This window comes from Saccostrea echinata, unplaced genomic scaffold, assembly GCF_033153115.1.
Source record: "Saccostrea echinata isolate AGI-Se365-2 ecotype Australia unplaced genomic scaffold, CSIRO_AGI_Sech_v1 ptg000009l, whole genome shotgun sequence".
In the NCBI taxonomy this organism is placed as follows: domain Eukaryota; kingdom Metazoa; phylum Mollusca; class Bivalvia; order Ostreida; family Ostreidae; genus Saccostrea; species Saccostrea echinata.
This window is the reverse complement of record NW_026889758.1, coordinates 21,155,831-21,177,258: the sequence shown is the minus strand read 5'-3', so window position 1 is coordinate 21,177,258 and position 21,428 is coordinate 21,155,831. Positions and strand designations below refer to the sequence as shown.

Below are 21,428 nucleotides of genomic sequence, written 5' to 3'. Positions count from 1 at the left end.
TCAGCAATTCAGAAGTGGAAAACGAATTAGATAGATTAGATTAGATAGAATTAGTAGAATGAACAATTTCTAAAACGAGGTACGTTATTGACAAACAAGTAGATGAAACAAGAATATCACCAGTCTCGTTTAAAGTCGTCATTTCTTAAGTTCTATGGTCGATACAATGAAGTTGTCAGCAAATACAATTTATCATTAAGTCAAATACTGACTGACGTTTTTCATATTAATTGTTAGGCCATCATTTACACAGTGAATTGTCGACGGATTTTTCCGTTATTTCCCGATCATGACAAGGAGCACACGGCGGGTGTGACCGGTCGGCAGGGGATGCTCACTCCTCAATGGCACCTGATCCCATCTCTTGATATTTTAGAGGTCCGTGTTTGTCTGCTCCAAAGTTTGTATTGTTAAATGGACTTTTGAGCTTGAGGAATACTGTTCGTTATCTCCATACCTTTTATTTCACAGTCAATATATACGGGTCCCAGCTGACAAAGCAGCTAACAACATTGTATTTGCTTTTAAGGCTCATTATTTTAATTGTATTATGGAGGAACTTGGATTTGGTTCTGCAAGTGGTGATGAGGCTTGTACTTGTGGTTTCCTTACTAGGGGGAGGTTCTTCGGAACAATATGTCAGTTAAAATATTTTTAATATTTACAACAGTCAAATTGAACTTCAGTTGCCATATCTATGCTGGATTCCTAAACTGCATGGAGATCTTATCAGGCAAAGATCGCGCCGGTTTCTAGTAAGTGTTCTGCGAAGCCTCCTTCTATACTCTTCGCAGGGGTGTTGGCAGCAGTGGAGGATAGACTTCAGGGGACTGTACGACAATATATTCGAGAAGTGGTGTGTATCGGATATAATAAATACATCAGGACCAGCATAAAACATTTCACTGCACAAAATAATTCAGTGTGTAGCCTGCATGGAAAAATAGGAATCCAAACGTAACAGTACTGCTAATACTTCGAAAGAGAAAAAGTGATCATTTTCTTCTAAAAAAACAAAAACAAAATAGAGTTCCTCATTTAACGCTTTTTATATAGAATTTACTTTTTTTTATTTGAATTAACATAAATTTGCATTGTAGAATCCAAATTAATGTAAGAACTTAAATATGATGCAGAGTTTTAGAAATAAAGGTTCAGACAAAAATCTGCTCAAAGCTCAGGACCGAACCTACTTATATGTTTCCTTGTGTCTTCTAACAAAAATATATGTTTGTTTAGCTAAAAATTAATTTTATATCGGAAACCTGGGGGAAAAGTCTCAAGTCAGAAATTGAGATTTACGATTACTATTATGTAGAGTTTATGACAGAGTATCCACATCTGCTATGTGTGTACTTGACGTTCTATCCGAAAAAAAAAATAAACAGGATGTACAGTGCGCATGTACATCAGAGTGTTCATTGCTTAAATATATTTACAAAGTACACAGTTTCATTGCCTATAAGTGCAATGCAATACGTTAAGTATATGGACTCAATTATGATTCTGCTCTATTCCAAGCAAATTATCATCATAATACATGTACCCCAGCCATAAGGAAATATTCGTTTGAAAAATACCTTTACTTTTCTATTGAGTAAAGATATTAGAGGTTTAAAAAAGAAATGCCACTAGGAAAAGTTTTAGAGGTTTAAAAAAGAAATGCCACTCTAATTGATCAAGATAAGCTTAGACTTGAAATTTAGCTTATTTTATATTCAGAAGGCATTAACGTTCCTTAAGGAAAATTAAACAAAGCTTGAGAACACCATTTGCCATTGAGCAGCGAGGGATTCGTGCCGGTATCTACTGTAACACATGGCCTCGGTTTATGCAGTCTCATCCAAGGAACCAATTCTCGCGTCCGACAGTGGAATTTGAACCCTCGATTTCAAATCAACTCCTTATTTTGCAACTCTAGAACAAAAAGCTCTTACCACTGCGCCATGCGAGCGATGTATGTATGTATGCATGCATGTACGCATGTATATTGTCCAGTATGATAACAATACATGTCATCCAGTATTATTATAATGTATGCTATCCAGTATGATTATGATATGTCATCCCGTATGATATAATGTATGTTATCCAATATGATTATAATATAAATGTATGTCATCTAGTATTATTGTAATGTATGCCATCCAGTATGATAATAATTTTTGCCATCAAGTAAGTTTATAATATATATCATCCTGTATGCATATAATGCTTGTCATTTAGTTTGATTATAATGTATACCATCTAGTATGAAAAAGAAGTATGTCATCCTGTATGATTATAATGTATATTATCCAGTATGTCTATAAGTATCAAGGAAGTATGCGAAACCAAAGTTAAGCAATGCATGATATAAATATCTTATAAAACATGTCAAGAAGAGCCAGTCATTTAAGTTTTTTTTTTTAATTTGAATATGGCAAACGTTATTTGTAAATATAAACTATGAATAAAAAGTAAATATTTTTGTTATCGAAAAGAAATATTAGAAAACCATATTTTAAAAATGAAATTGCATTATTTAAGGTATGTTTTTTTCTTTCATTCAAATTTATCCAATATGTCATTAAGAAATAAGGTATAAAATTGATGTCAACAGTTTGAGAAACATAAATATTCTCTCTTCATACAAAATTAACATAATTAGAATCTGTCGGAAATTCAAACCGGAGCAATCTTAGATCTGTTTATAAAGTGATTCCGATTGAATTTGTACAACAATCACAAAAAACTAGATTGCTTGGCTGTAATACGGTTTACAAATTATTTGAATTTATTAAGGAAAGTGATTTTAATGGAAGCATTGCAACATTGATTATCGATATATTTTTAAAAATCGATACACCATTGTTTATATTGGTGTATTATACATGTACCTGTGTTCATGGTTTTATTTAAATAAAAACAAAATTGTAGGAGATAGAACATAGAAATCTTTATCTTTTGTAACCATGTCAACGGCATTCCAAGGAATCAAACATCGATACTCGAAGTTATGTATTCAGTATATTCCACTTTGTCAAAATAATACCAAAACGGTTTAAAACAGGCGTTAAAAAAACACACAGAAATTTCTATTTTAAATACCATGGCAACATCATTCGTCGAAATCAGAAATACACAGAATTGTGTATCTTTGTGTATATTACTTTGTGTTAAGATTTATTGATTGTGGATTTAAAAAAGTGAGAAAGCCAATCTGGTATTAAAAATATCTCAAGCATATGTCCTATAGCAGTCACCGTATTAACGAATAGAAGAACAATATAAATATATTTTCAACTAAATGTACTATTTCGATTTTAAAAATCAATTATGCAGAAACAACATTTTCTTATCTATTTACATATATTTGGCTATAATAAAGAATGCTTTTATTGTTTAACAGAATTTGAGAATTCAAAGATAATTGCTACCTACAGAATTAGGATATGCATTTTTTTAATATTAGAAGTTCTGACTCTTTTGTTCCTATTCAGTTGATATTTTTAACTTCAGAGAAAATTCTTTAGGTGTTAAGCTATAAATATTTCATCTGATATATTTTCAATTCTTTAAAACAATGAAGTGAAAACGAAACAGCATTTCTATTTTTTAAAATCGTCTTGTTTAACTTATTTAATTTAAGCTCCCATTACGCAAAATGAAGAAGGTAAACATACGATACATTTATCTTTGAATTTTTATAACAAAAATGAATTCCTTCGACACTGTCTTCATTCTGATAAAGTTCATCAATTTATTAAAAAAAAAAGCCAATGTCAAACGAGTTCTCAATATTTCGAATCGCAATTCATTTGAAATAAGATCGGCAGTTAAACGTCATTCTAAAGAATTCATATAAAGAAAAACAGCATACAGAATAATTTTATTTGCAAAACATTGGGAATGACTTAAGATGAGTGATATTTATGGACAATTTAAGGACGACGGACCTAATTCAAAATTTCACGCCACTGCGCAGAAAACCGTGCATATGCCTTGAATCAAATTGACTTAATTATGTATTACAAAAGATAAAAAATATATATTTTTAATACTTTTAAAGACATTCAAATGTTTCTTCTCAATTTAAAAAATATTGTAAATATTTCGATCACAATTCAAAAATATTGTAAATATTTCGATTTATATTCATTTGTTGATTTTATAAATAAATGATTTATTTGGCCAAGATATTTTCACTGAAAATTTCCCCAAAATCTGCCCTACACCTGCGTTTGACATGCCCCCTTGAAAAATCTATGCCGATGACTCATTTATTTTTTTGGCATAATTTGCTGGTAAATTGTCTTGTTAACATTGTCTTTTAATATGAATAAAAATTCTATTGCAGATTTTTTTCAATGAACACTCTTATACCCTACACTGGCAATTTCCCATTACTTCCTATAGTAATTATCTATTTCCATTGCCAACTTTTGAAACGCTCCCCATTAAAAATCTACATTGATGACCATATAAATTTTTTATTGATTTTAACTCACCAAAAGTCACTTTACCTCATATTAAAATTTGAATAAAAAATCTATTGCAGAAATGAATTAGGTCCGTCGTCGTTAAATAGTAATATATTAAACCTGCAAGTATATCCACAAGTCAAATTCATTAACAAAAAAATAATACGATAGAACACGTGTAATGTTTTATAAGAATCGATTTGTGTGATATGACTTCGTTGATTTCTTCCTATTAGACCTTGACATTCAGTGTCCTTGAGCAGTTGTACACTCGTAAAGTGTTCTTAATGGGTTGACGTTATAGTTCTTAAGTAACCAGAAGTCAATTAAGATGATAGGACGACAATCTGTCTAATGTGATTCAGTACTTAAACCTTTGAAATATTTTGATTTTTTTTTGTTATATCTGTAGTTCTTAGCAAGAAAAACATGTTTTTTGTTCCTTAGATGTTAAAAGCAGTAAAAAATAAAGTATTACACTGGAGTGAAGTAGTTTATAATTTTGACGAGCAACTGTTCTTTTTTTTAAAGGCAGTAAGCAACATCGAGTTTAAAAGCCCTGGGCTCAGTTTCATTGTCGTTTTGTTTACAATTTTAATTTTCTGTTTTTATAATATTCTTCATAACATTATGTCAAATATCTGTATTTGTTAACAAGGTCTCTAGCTTTGTTATTGTTTATTTTTACGTTTTACTGGATGTATTCTCTGTGTTAACTCTGCACAGATTAATGAACACGAACTGACGACACTGATGTGTTGGTTTTGCTTCCTCACCTTTCTAATCTAAAATTTCTGGATTGTGGTTTTAATATTTTTTTTTCAGTAAAGCCCAACATATTTCTACTTTCTTAAATATTTAGAATGAATTTTACTTCATGAAAGTGCAAAGATGTGTGTCTATTAAATGCCTCCCGAAATTTGTAGTTTATTAATTTTTAGATAAAAGACGTTTCTAAACACTCCTCTATAATGTATCGGTTTGAGATGCTCTAGCAACAAGAAAAGAAATAAAAGACAAAAATAAATACATGTACTGTGGAAGAAACATATCCAAGCTAATGTCATGCCATTAATAAATCGAAAAAGTGTTAATGTGTCATTCACCGAATATTTTTTGCAAATCCGAAAAACCGTAAATATTAGAATTCTAGACAATGTTTAGACAAAGTCTGTCTCAATCTTTGTGTATGAAAATGAGAAACATCTGCGTCACCCCCCACGTAATCTGTCTCATAGACGAGTCTATTTCATGAACATGCAGTCAGACACATGCTGATTGCATAAATAAGTGTTGTCTGCTTCAGTTCAGTAAAATTAACACACATATGCATCCTTTTATGCATGATTCGACATAATGCACAAACATTCATTTTCTATATGCCTTATTTTAAAAAAAATTACAAAAGGGGGTACATGTAAATTGGAGAAAAGTTAACAACAATAAAAATATCACCTGCGTACAATAAAAGTAAAACACTTATTGACAATGACAGGATTTTATTTATATGAAGGTTTTCATTTTCCATTATATTTGAGTGAAATTATCTTATATTGTAAAGTAGATCAAGATTAGAATGTTTGGTTACGTGAAAATTGCTCTACCGTGAAATATGGAGATAGAACAGTAATCAAGCTCAAAAGTCCATTGAAATAATACAAATTGGGAGCAGAGCAGACACGGACCTCAGAGGTGGAATCAGGTACCATGGAGGAGTAAGCATCCCCTGTCGACTGGTCACACTCGCCGTGTGCTCATTGTCTTGATCGGAAAAACGGTAAAATCCGTAAATAATTTAGTGTTTAAATAATGGCTTAACAGTTAGTATGAAAAACGTCAGTCAGCATTCGAAGACATGAAAGGTTGTATTTGCTGACAGGGTTCTTTTATCGACCATAGAACTTGCGAAATGACGACTTTAAATGAAACTGTCTCGTTTTAGACGTTGTTCGTACATAGAGCATGCTCATGCGTATCGAATCAACTGGGAGATATAATCGCCATATACAGGTGATAATGGTATATTTCTACATAAGTAGGGGTAGTGGACGAAAGGAAAGTCATCATGTTTATCATAAATTTTGTTGTAAGGTTACCATTAGCTTTTTTCAAGTAAAATATCCAAATATGAAACAGATGTGTTAAGACTCTGTGGTATCTTTTATTTCAAGTTCAATAGGTTAAATCAAGTAGACATATGAATGGAAGTAACTATTGTTAATTGATAATACGTCGTCGATGTATCAACATGTTGAGTGGAAGGCCACAGCAAGTGTTTTCTTCTTATTATAAGTTTTATTGAATAAATTCTGCTTAATATGAATACAAAAGTAGGTCCGCTAATAACGCAGCGCAAATGGTACCCATGGAAATTCAGACAGATTGTCATAGATATTGTCAATCGGAAACTCAAGCATCTTTTTAATATCTACTACAGAGTACTTGTGCGTACAATCAGAAGTTTTTTTTTTATTGAAAAAGCAGTTGTCAAAAAGCCTGGACTTTAATTTATCGTGAGGAATGGTTGTATAAATTGATGAAAAGTCGTGCGTTTTGATGTATCTTATTAATATCTACTACAGAGTACTTGTGTGTACAATCAGAATGTTTTTAAAGAAAATAATTTTGCAAATGACCGATGTCAAGGTAAGGAAACTTACAAGTTCATTTTTTTTTATTGAAAAAGCAGCTGTCAAAAAACCTAGACTTAGACCTAGACGGAATGGTTGTATAAAATGATGAAAAGTCGTGCGTTTTGATGTTATTGATTTTGGTAAAATTTTGAGATTTCAAATTTTCTCAAAAGTTCTTGTTCTTTAGAGTTTAAAGTATCCATATCTGATTTACACCACTTCTCGAAATATTGTTGTACAGTACTCCTGAAGTTTCTCCTTCACTGCTGTTAATATTTTAGTGAAGGGTAAAGAAAGAGGCTTGGTAGAACATTTACTGAAACACGCTAGGTATCTTTGTAATGATTTTTATGTAGTTTAGGAATCCAGTTTAAGTATGGTAATTCAAATAAATAATATTCAGACCTCTTCTTTGATGAACAAAGCTACATAACTCCGACAACTTTTTTGATAAACAATGGTATATGATCCTGACAATTTCAGTAGTGGAGAAAAGCATATCAATTTGTCAATTTGTCAACTTGACAACTTCCAGGATTTATTTGTATGGATTCTATGATAAACAAAGCAATATTACCCTGAAACTAATTTGTTTCTGTCGAGCTCTTTGCTGAACAAAGCTAAATCATTATGACAAATTCTTTGCAGAACAAAGCTAAATCTTTTATGAACATAACTAAGTCATTTTGATAATTTTCGAACAAATCTATATAAATCTTACAATTTCTTTATTGAACAAAGCTGTATCATTTTGATAAATTCTTGGATGAAAATGCTGCATTTATCATTCTGACAAGTTCTTTGATGAACAAAGAAATATAACTTTATACTTTTAAGAAAATTTTAGTAAAAAACTTTGCAAAGGAGGACCAAATAATTGAAAAAAAAGTAGTTTCAAAAGCATCCTGAAAAAAATAATTAATGAAATATATACATGTATAGATAGCATTTTGAATATTTTAGATTTATTAAGGTAAGCTTAGCATGATCAGCTTTCATTTTGGATGCTTTTTAAAGAACTGAACTTTGCCTTAATTAACAAGCATGTTAATAATTAATTATTATAATATATTAATAATAATAATAAACAAGCATGAACAAGCATCGTTATGCCCCGGCCTATTTACACTGACGTAATATAGAACAGACAGAAATTGTGCAAGCGATAAATGTTTTAGTTGTTAACATTTTGTCTGCACAGGTAAGGAAATTACTGTGCCATCGTAAAATTAGGATTGAAAAACCTTAAAAAATACTTCGTTCATTTACTTTTCTACAGTTATACAATATTAAGCTTCTCAGATACTTCACAAATAAAAAAGAAAAAAAGATATGATGTATTTCATGCATTAGGTGCATGATATGAGATAAAAGTTCACCTATATATTTTTGAACTGACCTATTAAAAATATGTCACCCACCATTTTTTATGGCGTGAAGGCCTACTACAACTTACGTATGCCACGAGGTAAGTGGCAACGACAATTATCATCTGATTATGATTACTCTTCAAATTAACATTGCATGCATATGCTTTTATTGTAATTCGACACATAAATTCTAATGTAGAGACTTCATTGTAAATTCAAAATATTGACATGACCCCTAATTATAGACTATATATTTACATGAACCCTTATCATAAGAGTACATACATGCACTTATGTACAGACAATATTGTTAATTAAAGGAAACAAAAAAAAAGCCTCCGCCACCAACTGATCGGTGGCAGGGGCGCAAACATCGTTAAGATAGAGAGTCCCTTAGGTAGCATTTATACAAAAATTTGACATATGACCCTAATGTACGAGATAGTGTTGAATAGTTTAGAGAAAACATTCCCCTCCGAGGGTCCAGGAGGGGAATGTTTTCTCTAAACTACGTATCATTATCGAGTTATTTATCGTACTTATAAAAAAATTCCCCATTAAACTTAAAAGAAAGATTATCTAACTGTGCTATAACAATGGCATTTTACCCATTCAAGAGTTATTCCTCGTTTGTATTAAAAGTCACGCGGCGCTATTTAAGAACCATGTGGAGAATAGAGAAAAATCAGCAAGAAAAGCAGTTTATATGTAAAAATAATATGTCAGTAAAGAGAGGACATAAAAAGCAAAATTAAAAGAAATATTAATTTTTGTTAAATGTAGATACCATCAGCATTTTCTTAAAGCGATTTCAACATCTCGTTAACAATTGACAATTTTTGTTATTTTGTATCTAAAAAAGATCGTCTTCAGATTTAACAGAATAAAAATGCTAAGGAACTGAGAAATCTTCAAACTGTTCAACATCGGTTATTCAAAAGAATATTTTAGACACACTTTTTAGCAAAATGACAATCTTAAACGTTACCCCCCCCCCCCCAAAAAAAAAAAAATTGGATGTACATATGAAACGACAGTGGAAATCTTTGATATTTTCACATAAAACAAAAGAATTTGTTGGTCAAACTAAAAGGTATTTGGAAAAAGGCCGATGAGAAGTCGTGACTACCACGTACAGCAACAGCCTGTAATTATTTGGAGCCGCGTCTCTTTCATGGGCGTACGTGTGCACTTGTAAATTCATATATTTTCACTAATAAAAAAAAATGAAAATAGAATCCGCCCACCAGCCCCGATTTTTAAACAAATTAGGATAAAAATCTAAAGTTTAAATTTATGTGGCCTTAGATACATCGTGTTATTATTATACTCTGGGTTAAAAGAATATTACAGAAACAAGCCCCTTTGGGGAGTAGGTCGCTTTCAACGTATGGATATCAGATTTTCGACGATTCGATGACAGGAAAAATAAGATGTGTTTGTGAAACACTGATGCCCCCGTATGACAGCTCAAGGCCAAGGCTAAAGTTTTTCAAATGTAGGTCAAATTGCAAGGTAAAGATTGAGAGATCAAAAACTGTTGGTACACAAAGAAAGGTCTTATCACAAGGAATACATATGTGAAATAAGAAATCCCTAGCACCAACTGTTTAGTAAATATGGTGAATGTTAAAAGATTTTCAAAAATAAAAATCAATCATACTCCAAGGTCAAGATCATCAGGTAAAAAATATTGGTACCAAGGAAAAGGTCTTCTCACAAGGAAAACATAATTTAAATATGAAAGCCCTAGAACCAACCGTTCAGAAATTATGGCGAAGGTTAAAGTTTTTCAAATGTAGGTTTAACTCAAATGTCAAGGTTAAAAAGTAAAAAATATTGACACCCCCAAGAAAGGTCTGGTCAGATGGATTACACATATGAAATATAGAAGCCCTAGCACCAATCGTTCAAAAGTTTTGACCAAGGTTAAAGTTTGGTAAAATTTTGCAAAAGTAGGCCAGACTCCAAGGTCAAGAGGTCACAAATGTTGGTATCCAAAAGAAAGTCTTGTCTTCAGAAATACACATGCGAAGTATGAAAGCCCTAGCACCAGCCATTCAAAAGTTATATGCAAGGTTAAAGTTTTGCGGACAAACAAACAGACAGATTAACACACACACACACACACACACCCTCACACACACACACACACACATATATAGATAGATAGATAGATAGATAGATAGATAGATAGATAGATAGATAGATATCCCTGTATGTGTGTAAGTGTCTGTGTTTGTGTAACAGCATATAGTAGCCTCCATCCCTTCAAATTAAAACAGACACTTTACTGTATATAAATTTCTAAAAGTATTGCAAATTGTATTAATTTGTTTTATTTTTTAAAAAATATATCCTGATAATTATATTTAGATGTCAAAGCAACAAAGAGCAATTCTCATCGCTTCCGGTTTGGCGGGGGCAGGCTATGCGGCGTGGAAGTCCTGGGTACCGTGGATCGTCGATGACGTCATAACAATTCAAGCACTAATAAAAGCAATGAAACAGATTGGTCAACACATAAGCCAGATGCGGACCGTCTTGGATATGTTTGAAGATGATGTGGTGCGCATACCGAAAAAGACATTTATAATTTTCGATGATAAACAATATACATATGAATTTGTCGACGCCATGGCCAATAAAGTGGCAAACCTTGCTGCATCATGGAAACTTCCCCGAGATACGCCAGTCGCCATGATGATAGAAAACGAACCTGCATTTGTATGGACATTTCTAGGTGATTATAGATCTGAATATTGATTTTCAAAATAAAAAGCATTTGACTAAAAAAATCAAATTTTAATTGTAGGGTTGTGGAAAGCAGGATTAATAGGAGCATTAATTAACTACCACTTAAAGGCTCATTCACTCATTCACTCCATCAAAGTCAGCGAGGCACCAGTGCTCATCATTGGCTCAGGTTTTTATCTACTTTTCCAAGATGATTATATTTCAGTCTGATTAAAACCAGCCCCTTCTCCTTTCACTCGAATGAAAGGAGAAAGGGGGGGGGGGGAATCAGACTGATTATATTTAAACTTTACACATTAATTTTTCCTAATAACCAATCGCTATTGCAGATTTTTTTAACCAAATACTATCGTTCCGACCGAGTAACCGGTTAACCGATTACAAATTACCATCCCTAAATTTTAAAGGCATTATGCTTTGTGTTATCTCTAACATTGTATGTTTCAATTTACAATAGGTGATGACCATTTACGTTCGATTGAAGAGATTTTGAACGATATACCTAACATTAAGATATATGTCCAGGGGAAACGACAAATCGACCTTCCTTCGAACCTTCTTTCAATGGATGAGGTTCTTCTACGGACGCTTCCTGTTCCTCTCTGTAAAGTTCACCGAAAGGGAACCACCATGCGCAGTCCCATCCTCTATATATATACTTCCGGTACAACAGGTGCGTTTATATGGTATTTTAATTATCTTCCTATGATAATGCACACAAATTTTTGGATTTTAAATTATAAAATTCAAACATTTGCAGGGCTACCAAAACCTGCAATAGTGAATAATGCAAAAGCGGTGATTGCCTCTGCGTACTGGCAGGCCTTTGACTACAGTGAAAACGACATAGTGTATGCTGCATCGCCACTTTACCACGGCGTCAGCCTCGCATTATGTCTTTTTAATACAATTGAAAGGGGTTTGTAGGTTGTCACTATCTAATTTCATGTAGAATCTTTATTTTACGCGAGAACTTTATATCGCCAAATGGCCCTAAGACGTCAAATTGCGAGAAAAATAACGTTTGATAGATAGAGAGTTTATATGCATTTCAGCTTAATAAAAATAAAAGCGGGTAATTTTATTTCGCGAGCGGTGCTTCTCGCGAATTACACGATAATTATTAATCGCATATATTTCGGGATCTACAATATTATTTTAGTATCTGCTTACATGTCACGTTTTATATTTAATAGGAGCCACTATAGTCCTACGCCGAAAGTTCTCCGCCCGTCATTACTGGGAAGATGTGCGCAAACATAAAGTTACAGTTATACAATATATTGGAGAATTATGCAGATATTTACTTCGCGTACCGGAGGTATATTTTCAAAAAAAAATTATTGCAGTGTCTGCAAAAAAAAAAAAAAAAAAAAAAAAAAAAAAAAAAAAACAGTTTCATACATTTCTTGTTTCGAAACAGAATGAGCTTGATGGTGTTCATAATGTGCGTATGGCAGTTGGAAATGGACTTCGAATAGACATTTGGGAGGAATTTAAAACCAGATTCAAGATTCCAAGAATCATTGAATTTTTCAGTGCGTCAGAGGGAACCGGGGGTCTTTTCAATGTCACGGGTAAAGTTGGTGCAGTCGGAAGGATGTCTCCTTTGATGGTATTTAGAATAGTTATATAACTATAATTAACGTTATTTTAGCCAAGATCAGAAATCGTTTCAAACCTTATAAATTGTATATTTGTCTTCAGAAAGCAGTGATATTCAGGAATAAAAACTCTCAAATGAACTTCATCAAATTCGACAACAGAACCGAAGAACCGATAAGAGATAAAAATGGAAGGTGCATTATGATCAAACCAGGTTTGTATATGAATTAATAACCGCCAGGCTGTTCAAGACTGTGTACCGGTCTTGTAGAGTAGACTTTCCCTTCTCCCCACCCCCTGAAAACTGACTTTAGATAGGGTTTCTCCCAAGAAAATAGACTCTAGAGTAGGATTCCAACCTAGGAAATATGACTGTAGAGTAAGTATTTCCCGTAATAAAATTCCAAACCATATTCAATTTGTAGGATGGAAATCCTACTCTGTGTAATATTTACACAGTGCGATTTCCTCCAAACCCACCCATCCCCAATAAAATTTCATGGCTGTACGTATGTATGGGGGGTACATTATTACATGTTTCCCTTACTCTGATTTTCCTTCAGGTGCTCTCATGGACAATCTTAACGAAACTTCACAAAATAATCATAATCAAAAAGAATTTTCTCACACATATTTTGTAAAAAGCATCGATAAAAAGCCTCTATAAATAGAGGGCAATCAAATTATCAAATCACTTAATGTCGCCTGACACACATTCTGAAATTCGTGAACAAACAGGTACCGCTGGGTCGAGAGAGGGGTTGAGACATCGAGTCTTATGATTTTTTTTTGAATGACTAATTTTGCAATATCTTAGGAGTTTAAAAGATTTTGGGATGAGACTCAATGATTTGAATTATATATTTTAAGATTTCCTACTAAAGAACAATTCTTGAGTCGAAAACACGAGTCTTATAATTCAGTTGAAAAATCAGTTGATTTTCATATTAACTTTAGCCAAATATTGTCGATATGATTTTAGCATTGATAAAAGAGTTGAAATCCTACTCTGAGAAAGAAAGAGGGGGAAAATTGGCTCCAGTGTGAGATTTGCCCTCTGGGGGAAGTCCTACTCTGGAGTACAGATTCCGGGGGTGGATATGGGGGAAATCTACTCTACGACAGAAGTACACACTGAGAACCAGTCTGTGAATTCTAGACTCTGATCGGAATGCAGTTGTGACTTAGCATTATGTCGGTTTAATACCAAGCTTTTGGAGAGTTCAACGTTGGTCCCAAGTTTGTTAATTTGTAGTTCCAATAAGCCTGAGATCACATTTGATATATGTACGGTAAAACTCAGTTGCGCTTCCAGCTACCTAGAATTAAGTCTTGATGATACGTATGCTACTACATTCGTATTAACTTCAAAAAGTATGATTCTCCATAAAAAGTATTTTTAAAAAAGGTTAAAAGAGACACACACCCCTTTCATGAAATAGGATTTTTTTCGTGTTTGGGCACTTTTGACTTCTTTTTGGCTTGTCAGTATATTTCCAATTTTGAAATTATTCTTTGAATAGATATTCAACTCCGAGGAAAAATACCCGAGTCCGCTCATGATTTCTGTTGTCATTTAATTTTTTAAAAAGTTGCCCCCCATGAAATCCTAAATCCGTCCCTGATACATGTGACATTTAGCTGTGGTTGATTCAAATTCAGGAGTACTGAAACTCTTTCAGGTGAAGTAGGTATTGTCATATCTGGAATCAACAAAGAATTCTATTCAGGATTTTACAAAGGCTCGAAAGAAATGAATGAAAAGAAACTAATCAGAAACGTGTTCGAGGAAGGGGATTGCTGGTTTTCGTTTGGTGACTTGATGTACCTAGATGAAAACTACAACGTGTATTTCAGAGACAGAACAGGGGACACATTTAGGTTAGTGTAGCAAACACCGACAGTTTACCAATGTGAATGCTTGTCTATCTGATGATGATAATAAACCCACCTGAATTTCAAACACTTGATATATACTTTTTATATTTGCTGATGACGAGGATTAATAACTTAAATGATGGGTCAAAACAATTTAAAAAGTAAAACTGGAAACAAGTATGTTGTCCGAGAAAATATTTTTGTTTTAAAAAAATTATATTCTATGCTTATGAATATTTAAATTTGTTGAAGAGATTTCGAAAATTACAGTATGTTTACTCAAAAAAGAGGGATTCATATTTTAGCGGCTTTGACGCAGACAACGATGCGCTAATTTATGAATACCGCTAAGAAATCATCTATAACTACAATACACACTACGGACATGTTTAGCGCTAATTCATGATTACGCTAACAACTCCATACCCAGTGATTGCGCTAAATTTTGAATACGCCAATTTATGTACACGTACAGTAATAGTGGTGCATTTTTACTAGGAATTTCTGGATATATTTTCTAAATAATTTCCAGATGGAAAAGTGAGAACGTCTCGACAACAGAAGTGGCTGACATAATAAGCCGAATACCCTTTATTCGTGACGTCAACGTTTTTGGTGTGTCAATTCCTGGTGAGTACTAAATATTGACCAGTGAAAGTTGTAAGGTTTGGCGTAGAATAATGATTCATTTTCAACAAATTTACAAACATTATTATCTTATAACCATCATGTATATATCGGCATAATAAACCAGCAATTAAGGTACAATTTTCTAGCTTCTCGGTTTTATTTATCTGTGCTGGTAACCGCTATCTTGCCTGAAACCCGTCCTAGTCACTTGAACTTACATGTATTAATTGTCATTGCAAACAATACTGTACAATAATAAACCATTAATAGGGTTATCCAGGATATATTATTCCACACTGGCTGACACGTCGCCCAGCATAAAAAGATATCACTCTCCTATGTCTATAATGGGCAAAAAATCAAAAGTATTACGGGAGAGTCAGGGTACCAATATAATGTTTTTAAAAACAGTAATTAATACTTCACAAACCGACCAATTATTACCTCACGATCTCAATCCGGAGAGCCATAATTACCTCCAAATCAGCTTAATAAGATGTGTAAAAACGCTGAACTATCAACTTTTATGTAGAGATTTCCTTTTTAAAAAAAAATTGTCTGTGTATATTATATAATATTATACAAATGAATATATATTTAATAAAAAAAAAGGGATATCTTGAAAAATTATCAGTAGGTAAGGTACTTTGCGTATGTCCTAGTGTTTTTGAGCTGTATATATATACTCAATAAACTAGATAGTTCTGCGCACAGTACATAGTGTTTTCCAGCTTAAGGAGGTTGGATCCTGTTATCAAAAGTATTGAGAATTTTATATGAAGTATATTTTTGATATTTATACATATAGCTTAATCAAAAATCAAAACCAAAAATGGGGGTCAATGTGCTTCTTTTGGCGCAATGGAGATTGTAATATGACCTTTTTGCACTGTAATTGCATCTAACACATAAATCAATGTTTCAAAGTTTTTCCTCTAATATTTTTTATCCAAATAAATTATGGGAACTCTTTAAAATTTGTGACAACAAAAAAAGTTTCAAATTACTTCGCATGGTAAATTATTTGACCTTTTTGCACTCAAGGAATGTCATTTTTTCTGGCAATGAAAATTTAACAAGCAATAAAATCATTTAAAAGTAATGACATTTTTCTGAATTTAAGCAAAATGGTTAAAATTGTGCTGTTTCTTTCAGAAAAGAAAATTAAAAGTGGGGGTTTGTGATGTTAATTTTTATATATAACTTGAATAGTGTTAATTTTTTAGCCTAAAGTGGGCTATTTTTCCCCCTGGACATTCACAATATATTTGCTATATTTGTCCAATAGAATTCATGACGGTTAATTTAATATATCATTTAGGACTAGCATAAAACATTTCAGTGCACAAAATAACTCTTTGTGCAGACTGCATGTAAAAATAGGATTCCAAACTTAACAATACTGTAATTATTTTGAAAGAGAAAAACTGAGCATTTTCTTCTCAAAAATCTTCCGCCACAAAATACAGTTCCTCACTTAATGATTTCGGTATGGAATTTAATCATGGGGTTTTAATTGAATATAGTTTAAAAAGCATTGTAGAATCCAAATTTGATATAAGAACTAAACATTATGCAGAATTTTTTTTTAAATAGAGGTCAAGACAAAAATCTGCTCAAAAACTCAGGAACGAACCTCGTTAAGTGATAAGAGTAATCACATATCCTTAATATTGAACCTAAATAAGGCTTCATTTTCGTGATATAAAAAAAACAAATAAACTTAAGTCAATGTTTCAGAAATTGCCACCAGAATAGGAAAAGTCTGTCTTCCCAAAAACTCGTGTCTTTGCCAATAAATTGAACCTTTCAGTCAAATTCAATCATTTTTAGGGTTTCAGAAGTTCATGTTCGAGGTACATGTAACTTGATGAAATAATACGTAATGAATAATAAATATATAACAGTGAAAAAAAAAAAAAAAGAAAATTGCGTTCAATTTTACATATCTTAAATTTTCCGACTAACCGATTGCAGATTTTCTAATCGATTACCATCGTTCCGACCGATTAATCGATTAACCGGTTACAAATTCCCATCCCTAATTTTAATACAAATCTTAATCTGTGTGACGGCCATTACATACAGTGTTCAGATAACCGGGTTTGGTATGAAACAGACAACACCTTTACCAGAATAAAAGATTGTAAATTTTCCATCAGAGATGTTTAACTTTTATGACGATTCAAATTGGAGCCTATGTGTTCCATTTCGAAATGTACAAAAAATTGTAAAACCTGTAATATTTTACTAACCAAAATTCTTTTAATAGCAATTTCACAGGACAATCTTTTAGTACCAAAACTTGTGAAGATCTGAGTTTTTCTAACGTTGTCTATGGAATTGAATGTAATCTTTGTGACCTCATTCATGCTAGAGAATCCAAGAGATCACTCAACAAGAGAAAATCAGGACAAAGGTTTCGAATAAATTAAATGCGGTCCAGCACCATCTTTATAAAATTTCAACCCCCAACCCCAACCCCCGACTGATTAGTCATCTATTTGTTAAAAAATATTCATATATTTGTTAAAAATCATTCTGATTGTACATACGAGTACTCTGAAGTTGACATTATAATGATGCTGGAGCTCCGCATTTACAATATAAAGGTTTGGAGATCAGGACTTCCAACAATCTGTTAGAAATTTCTGAAGGGCACTTACTGTGCCCTTTATTAGCCGACCGGTTTTTCTATTCCTATGATGTAGAATTTATTCATAAACTTCTACATGTACATGAGAAAAAGAAGATATATCAACGACATTTTATCAATTAACAATACCTACTTTCATTTATAATCGACTTGATCTATCCCACTGAACTCAAAATTTAGGATAAGATAGAATCTGCCACATCTGTTTCATCTTTGAATGGTTTACTGACTTAAGACGATAATGGCCAGCTAATAACTAAACTGTATGACAAATGAGATGAATTCTGTTTTTTGCATCGTCAGCTTCCCTTATTTATGTCGAGAGGGCCACTCTTATCACCTGCGAATGGTGTTTATATCTCCCAACTGGTTCGATACGCAAAATCAAGCTCTGAGTATTTTTAATGTTTAAATGTAGGCAAGCTACTGACAAATAAGTTTATATTACAAGGATTTCAACAACTGTCAGCTTTTCGCAAATTCTACTGTCGTTATAATGACCTTGTCCATTAATACAACCTATTGTTGGGTCGTGTATGATATCATTTTATAAGGTAATTGCTTTCATTGCCGGATGTGACCGGTCAACAGAGGATGCTTACTCTTCTTAGGCATCTGTTCCCGACTGTGGTGTTTCCAGGAATACGTTTTTGCCTGTTAACAATTTGTTCTGTTTACAGGATTTATGAGATTGATCGCTGTTCGTTACATTACGTACTTCATGGAAGATTTAATGTTAAACTCTTACCTCTTTTGTCATTTCAAACATTTAGATAATCATTTTCATAATTTCTTGATTCATTTCCATATACTTTAATGATTTTATTTTTTGAAAAAAAAAGAAGGTTCATTGCACTGCTTAATGATGTTTGCTCTATTAAGCAGAATTGTTTTATTAACGGTTTTCTACAATACCTCCTTGCATTGAAAACAAAGAAAATCTCCTTTTATTGAAAACAATCTCGGACAAAGAAACTGCAAAAAGTTGAAGACGTATCGAATGACTAAATAAGTATGAAGGAAAATTGATTTCTTGTAGTTGTTTCTTATTTTTGCTACATTTATATTTTAAAGGCAAGACTAATGATTTGATGTTTATTTTTTATGTGAAGGAGAAGACGGACGAGCTGGTATGGCAGCCATTATATTGAAAGAGAATCAGATCACAGCCGACAAACTGCGAACGATTTACTCAGTCTGCGAGAAGGAACTTCCGGGCTACGCTCGTCCTTTGTTCCTCCGCTTTATGACAGAGTTCATTGTCACACAAACAATGAAGAACCGGAAAGTGGAGCTAGTAGAGGAAGGTTATGATCTGGAAAAGGTCAAGGACCCGCTTTACTTCATTGACAAGAAAAACAAGACTTATTCTCCTTTAACACTAGAAAATTACCAAGGTGTACTGTCTTCAAAGTTATGATGTTAACCCAAGGAAAGAGCCATGGCGTTTTTGATAGACATTTTTGCCTACTCTAGTAGCGATTTCTAATATACAACTTTTTACCAGTATTGCGTTATACTGTGCCGAAAAGTAACGTCATAACGACGTCGGTAAATTTCTTGCCGTGCGGCGATCGACAACCCAACCTTGTTTTTATTTTAATATTTTACAAAGCACTGCATATATCTGAATGAAATTTTAATGTAAAGTTAAAGATAGGCAGGGAAATTAGTATGCAAAAAGATAGGCAGGGAAATTAGTATGCAAAAAGATAGGCAGGGAAATTAGTATGCAAAAAGATAGGCAGGGAAATTAGTATGCAAAAAGATAGGCAGGGAAATTAGTATGCAAAAATTCGATGATTAAAGATTTTATAGCAGTTGTGACATTACTTTTGGATCAACCCTCGTAAAGGTCCATACCTTCTTTCAATAGGAGATAATTAAGAATTGTACATAAAAGTATATATATATATATATATATATATATATATATATATATATATATATATATATATATATATATATATATATAACTTGTGGTGGATTAAACCCATAAGATAAACCTATGCTTTATCCAAGGGTATGCTTTATCAATAACACTTCCGGTTTTGACACAACCCCTCGCTTCAAGATGTACTTTTATTTGTGAAAATTCTTGCGTTTTCAAATGAATTCTGATGAGCAAAAATTTTCATTTAACCTCAATAAAAATTACTGGCTACTGCAATAACGGTTGTTACACCCCCCACCCTCCAATCGTTCTCGTAGGCAACGTTAGGCCTAGCAGTGAAGTTGTTTGTGCAAGATTCATTTGATCATGCAGGGAAGTCTAGCCCCTTTCAAAAATGCTTTCTTACATTATGCTTTATAACTTACCATGGATCTACAAGTAACGTTAGCCTAGCTAGCACAGTCGCCGTACACAGAATGATTTCAGAGAAGAATTCATGATTCCCCGGTCCTTACAACACTGTTCAGCTTCCAGTTAAAAGTTTGTATTAAAATGAATCTCCAACAGATTGTCACATATGTTTTAAAAGACGCAGCAGATATCATTCCAAGATATCATATTTTGTATCTTTCGGCATTCAACGTCAACAGTGCGACGTCATCAATTTACACGTCATCGATTTGGGGAGAAATTTTTAGAGGGGTTATCTCAAAAGTATTGTTAAAAACGGAAATCATAAGAGATAAATAGAACATTTATAATTGTGTGATTTAATGTTTGCCTTCTCCACATCTTTGAAATGGTGTATGTTCGCACGGCAAGCCTCGCTAATACACACTATTTCAACTCGTAAGATAAAGCAAATATCAAATCACACAATATAGATACTCTCGCTCTCTCTCTCTCTCTATATATATATATATAAGAAAAGAAATTTCTTTGAACTTTCAAAACATTACTCTTCTTTACAGTTTTGATCTGATCTAAGAGTGATCTAAAACAGGTCAATATTAAAAGCGGGAGTAACACTTTATCTTTCTTGTTCTTCGACCCAGTAGGAAGTGGCAGATGGTGGACGGTATGCAGAACAATAGAATATTGGTTAAAAATCGAAGATTATAATTTCAATATAATAAATATTATAAATATCATTCATGCAACTTCTTCGATGAACAAAGATACATAACAATAACAACTTCTTTGATGATTTTGACAAGTTCCTTTGTGAAGAAAAACACATCGATTTGACAACTTACTGGATTTATTCATACGGATTCTTTGATAACAAAGCAATTTCACTCTGACAACAGTTGAACAAATCTATATAATTCTGACAAGTTATTTGAAGAACAAAGCTATAAAAAGCTATATAATTCTGACAAATTCTATGAAAAAAACTATATAATTCTGTCAACTTCTTTGAAGAACATACTATATCATTATAGCACAGGCCCGTAGGAAGCAATTTCAGTTTGGGGGGGGGGGGGACAGATATACATTTTCAGTCGAGGGGGCGCTATCAACTACCAAAAATTCCTTGAC

General features: G+C 32.8%; 1 protein-coding gene across 1 annotated transcript; it reads left to right on the top strand.

Moving 5' to 3' along the window:
* The first annotated feature begins 10,842 nt into the window (after positions 1-10,842).
* LOC133182016 (long-chain fatty acid transport protein 6-like) lies at positions 10,843-19,412 on the top strand. Its single transcript, XM_061316715.1, has 10 exons — positions 10,843-11,209; positions 11,282-11,392; positions 11,681-11,896; positions 11,984-12,142; positions 12,420-12,544; positions 12,647-12,838; positions 12,931-13,042; positions 14,511-14,709; positions 15,239-15,336; positions 19,105-19,412. The coding sequence occupies exons 1-10, from the start codon at positions 10,843-10,845 to the stop codon at positions 19,410-19,412; spliced, it is 1,887 nt and encodes a 628-aa protein (XP_061172699.1).
* The last annotated feature ends 2,016 nt before the right edge of the window (positions 19,413-21,428 follow it).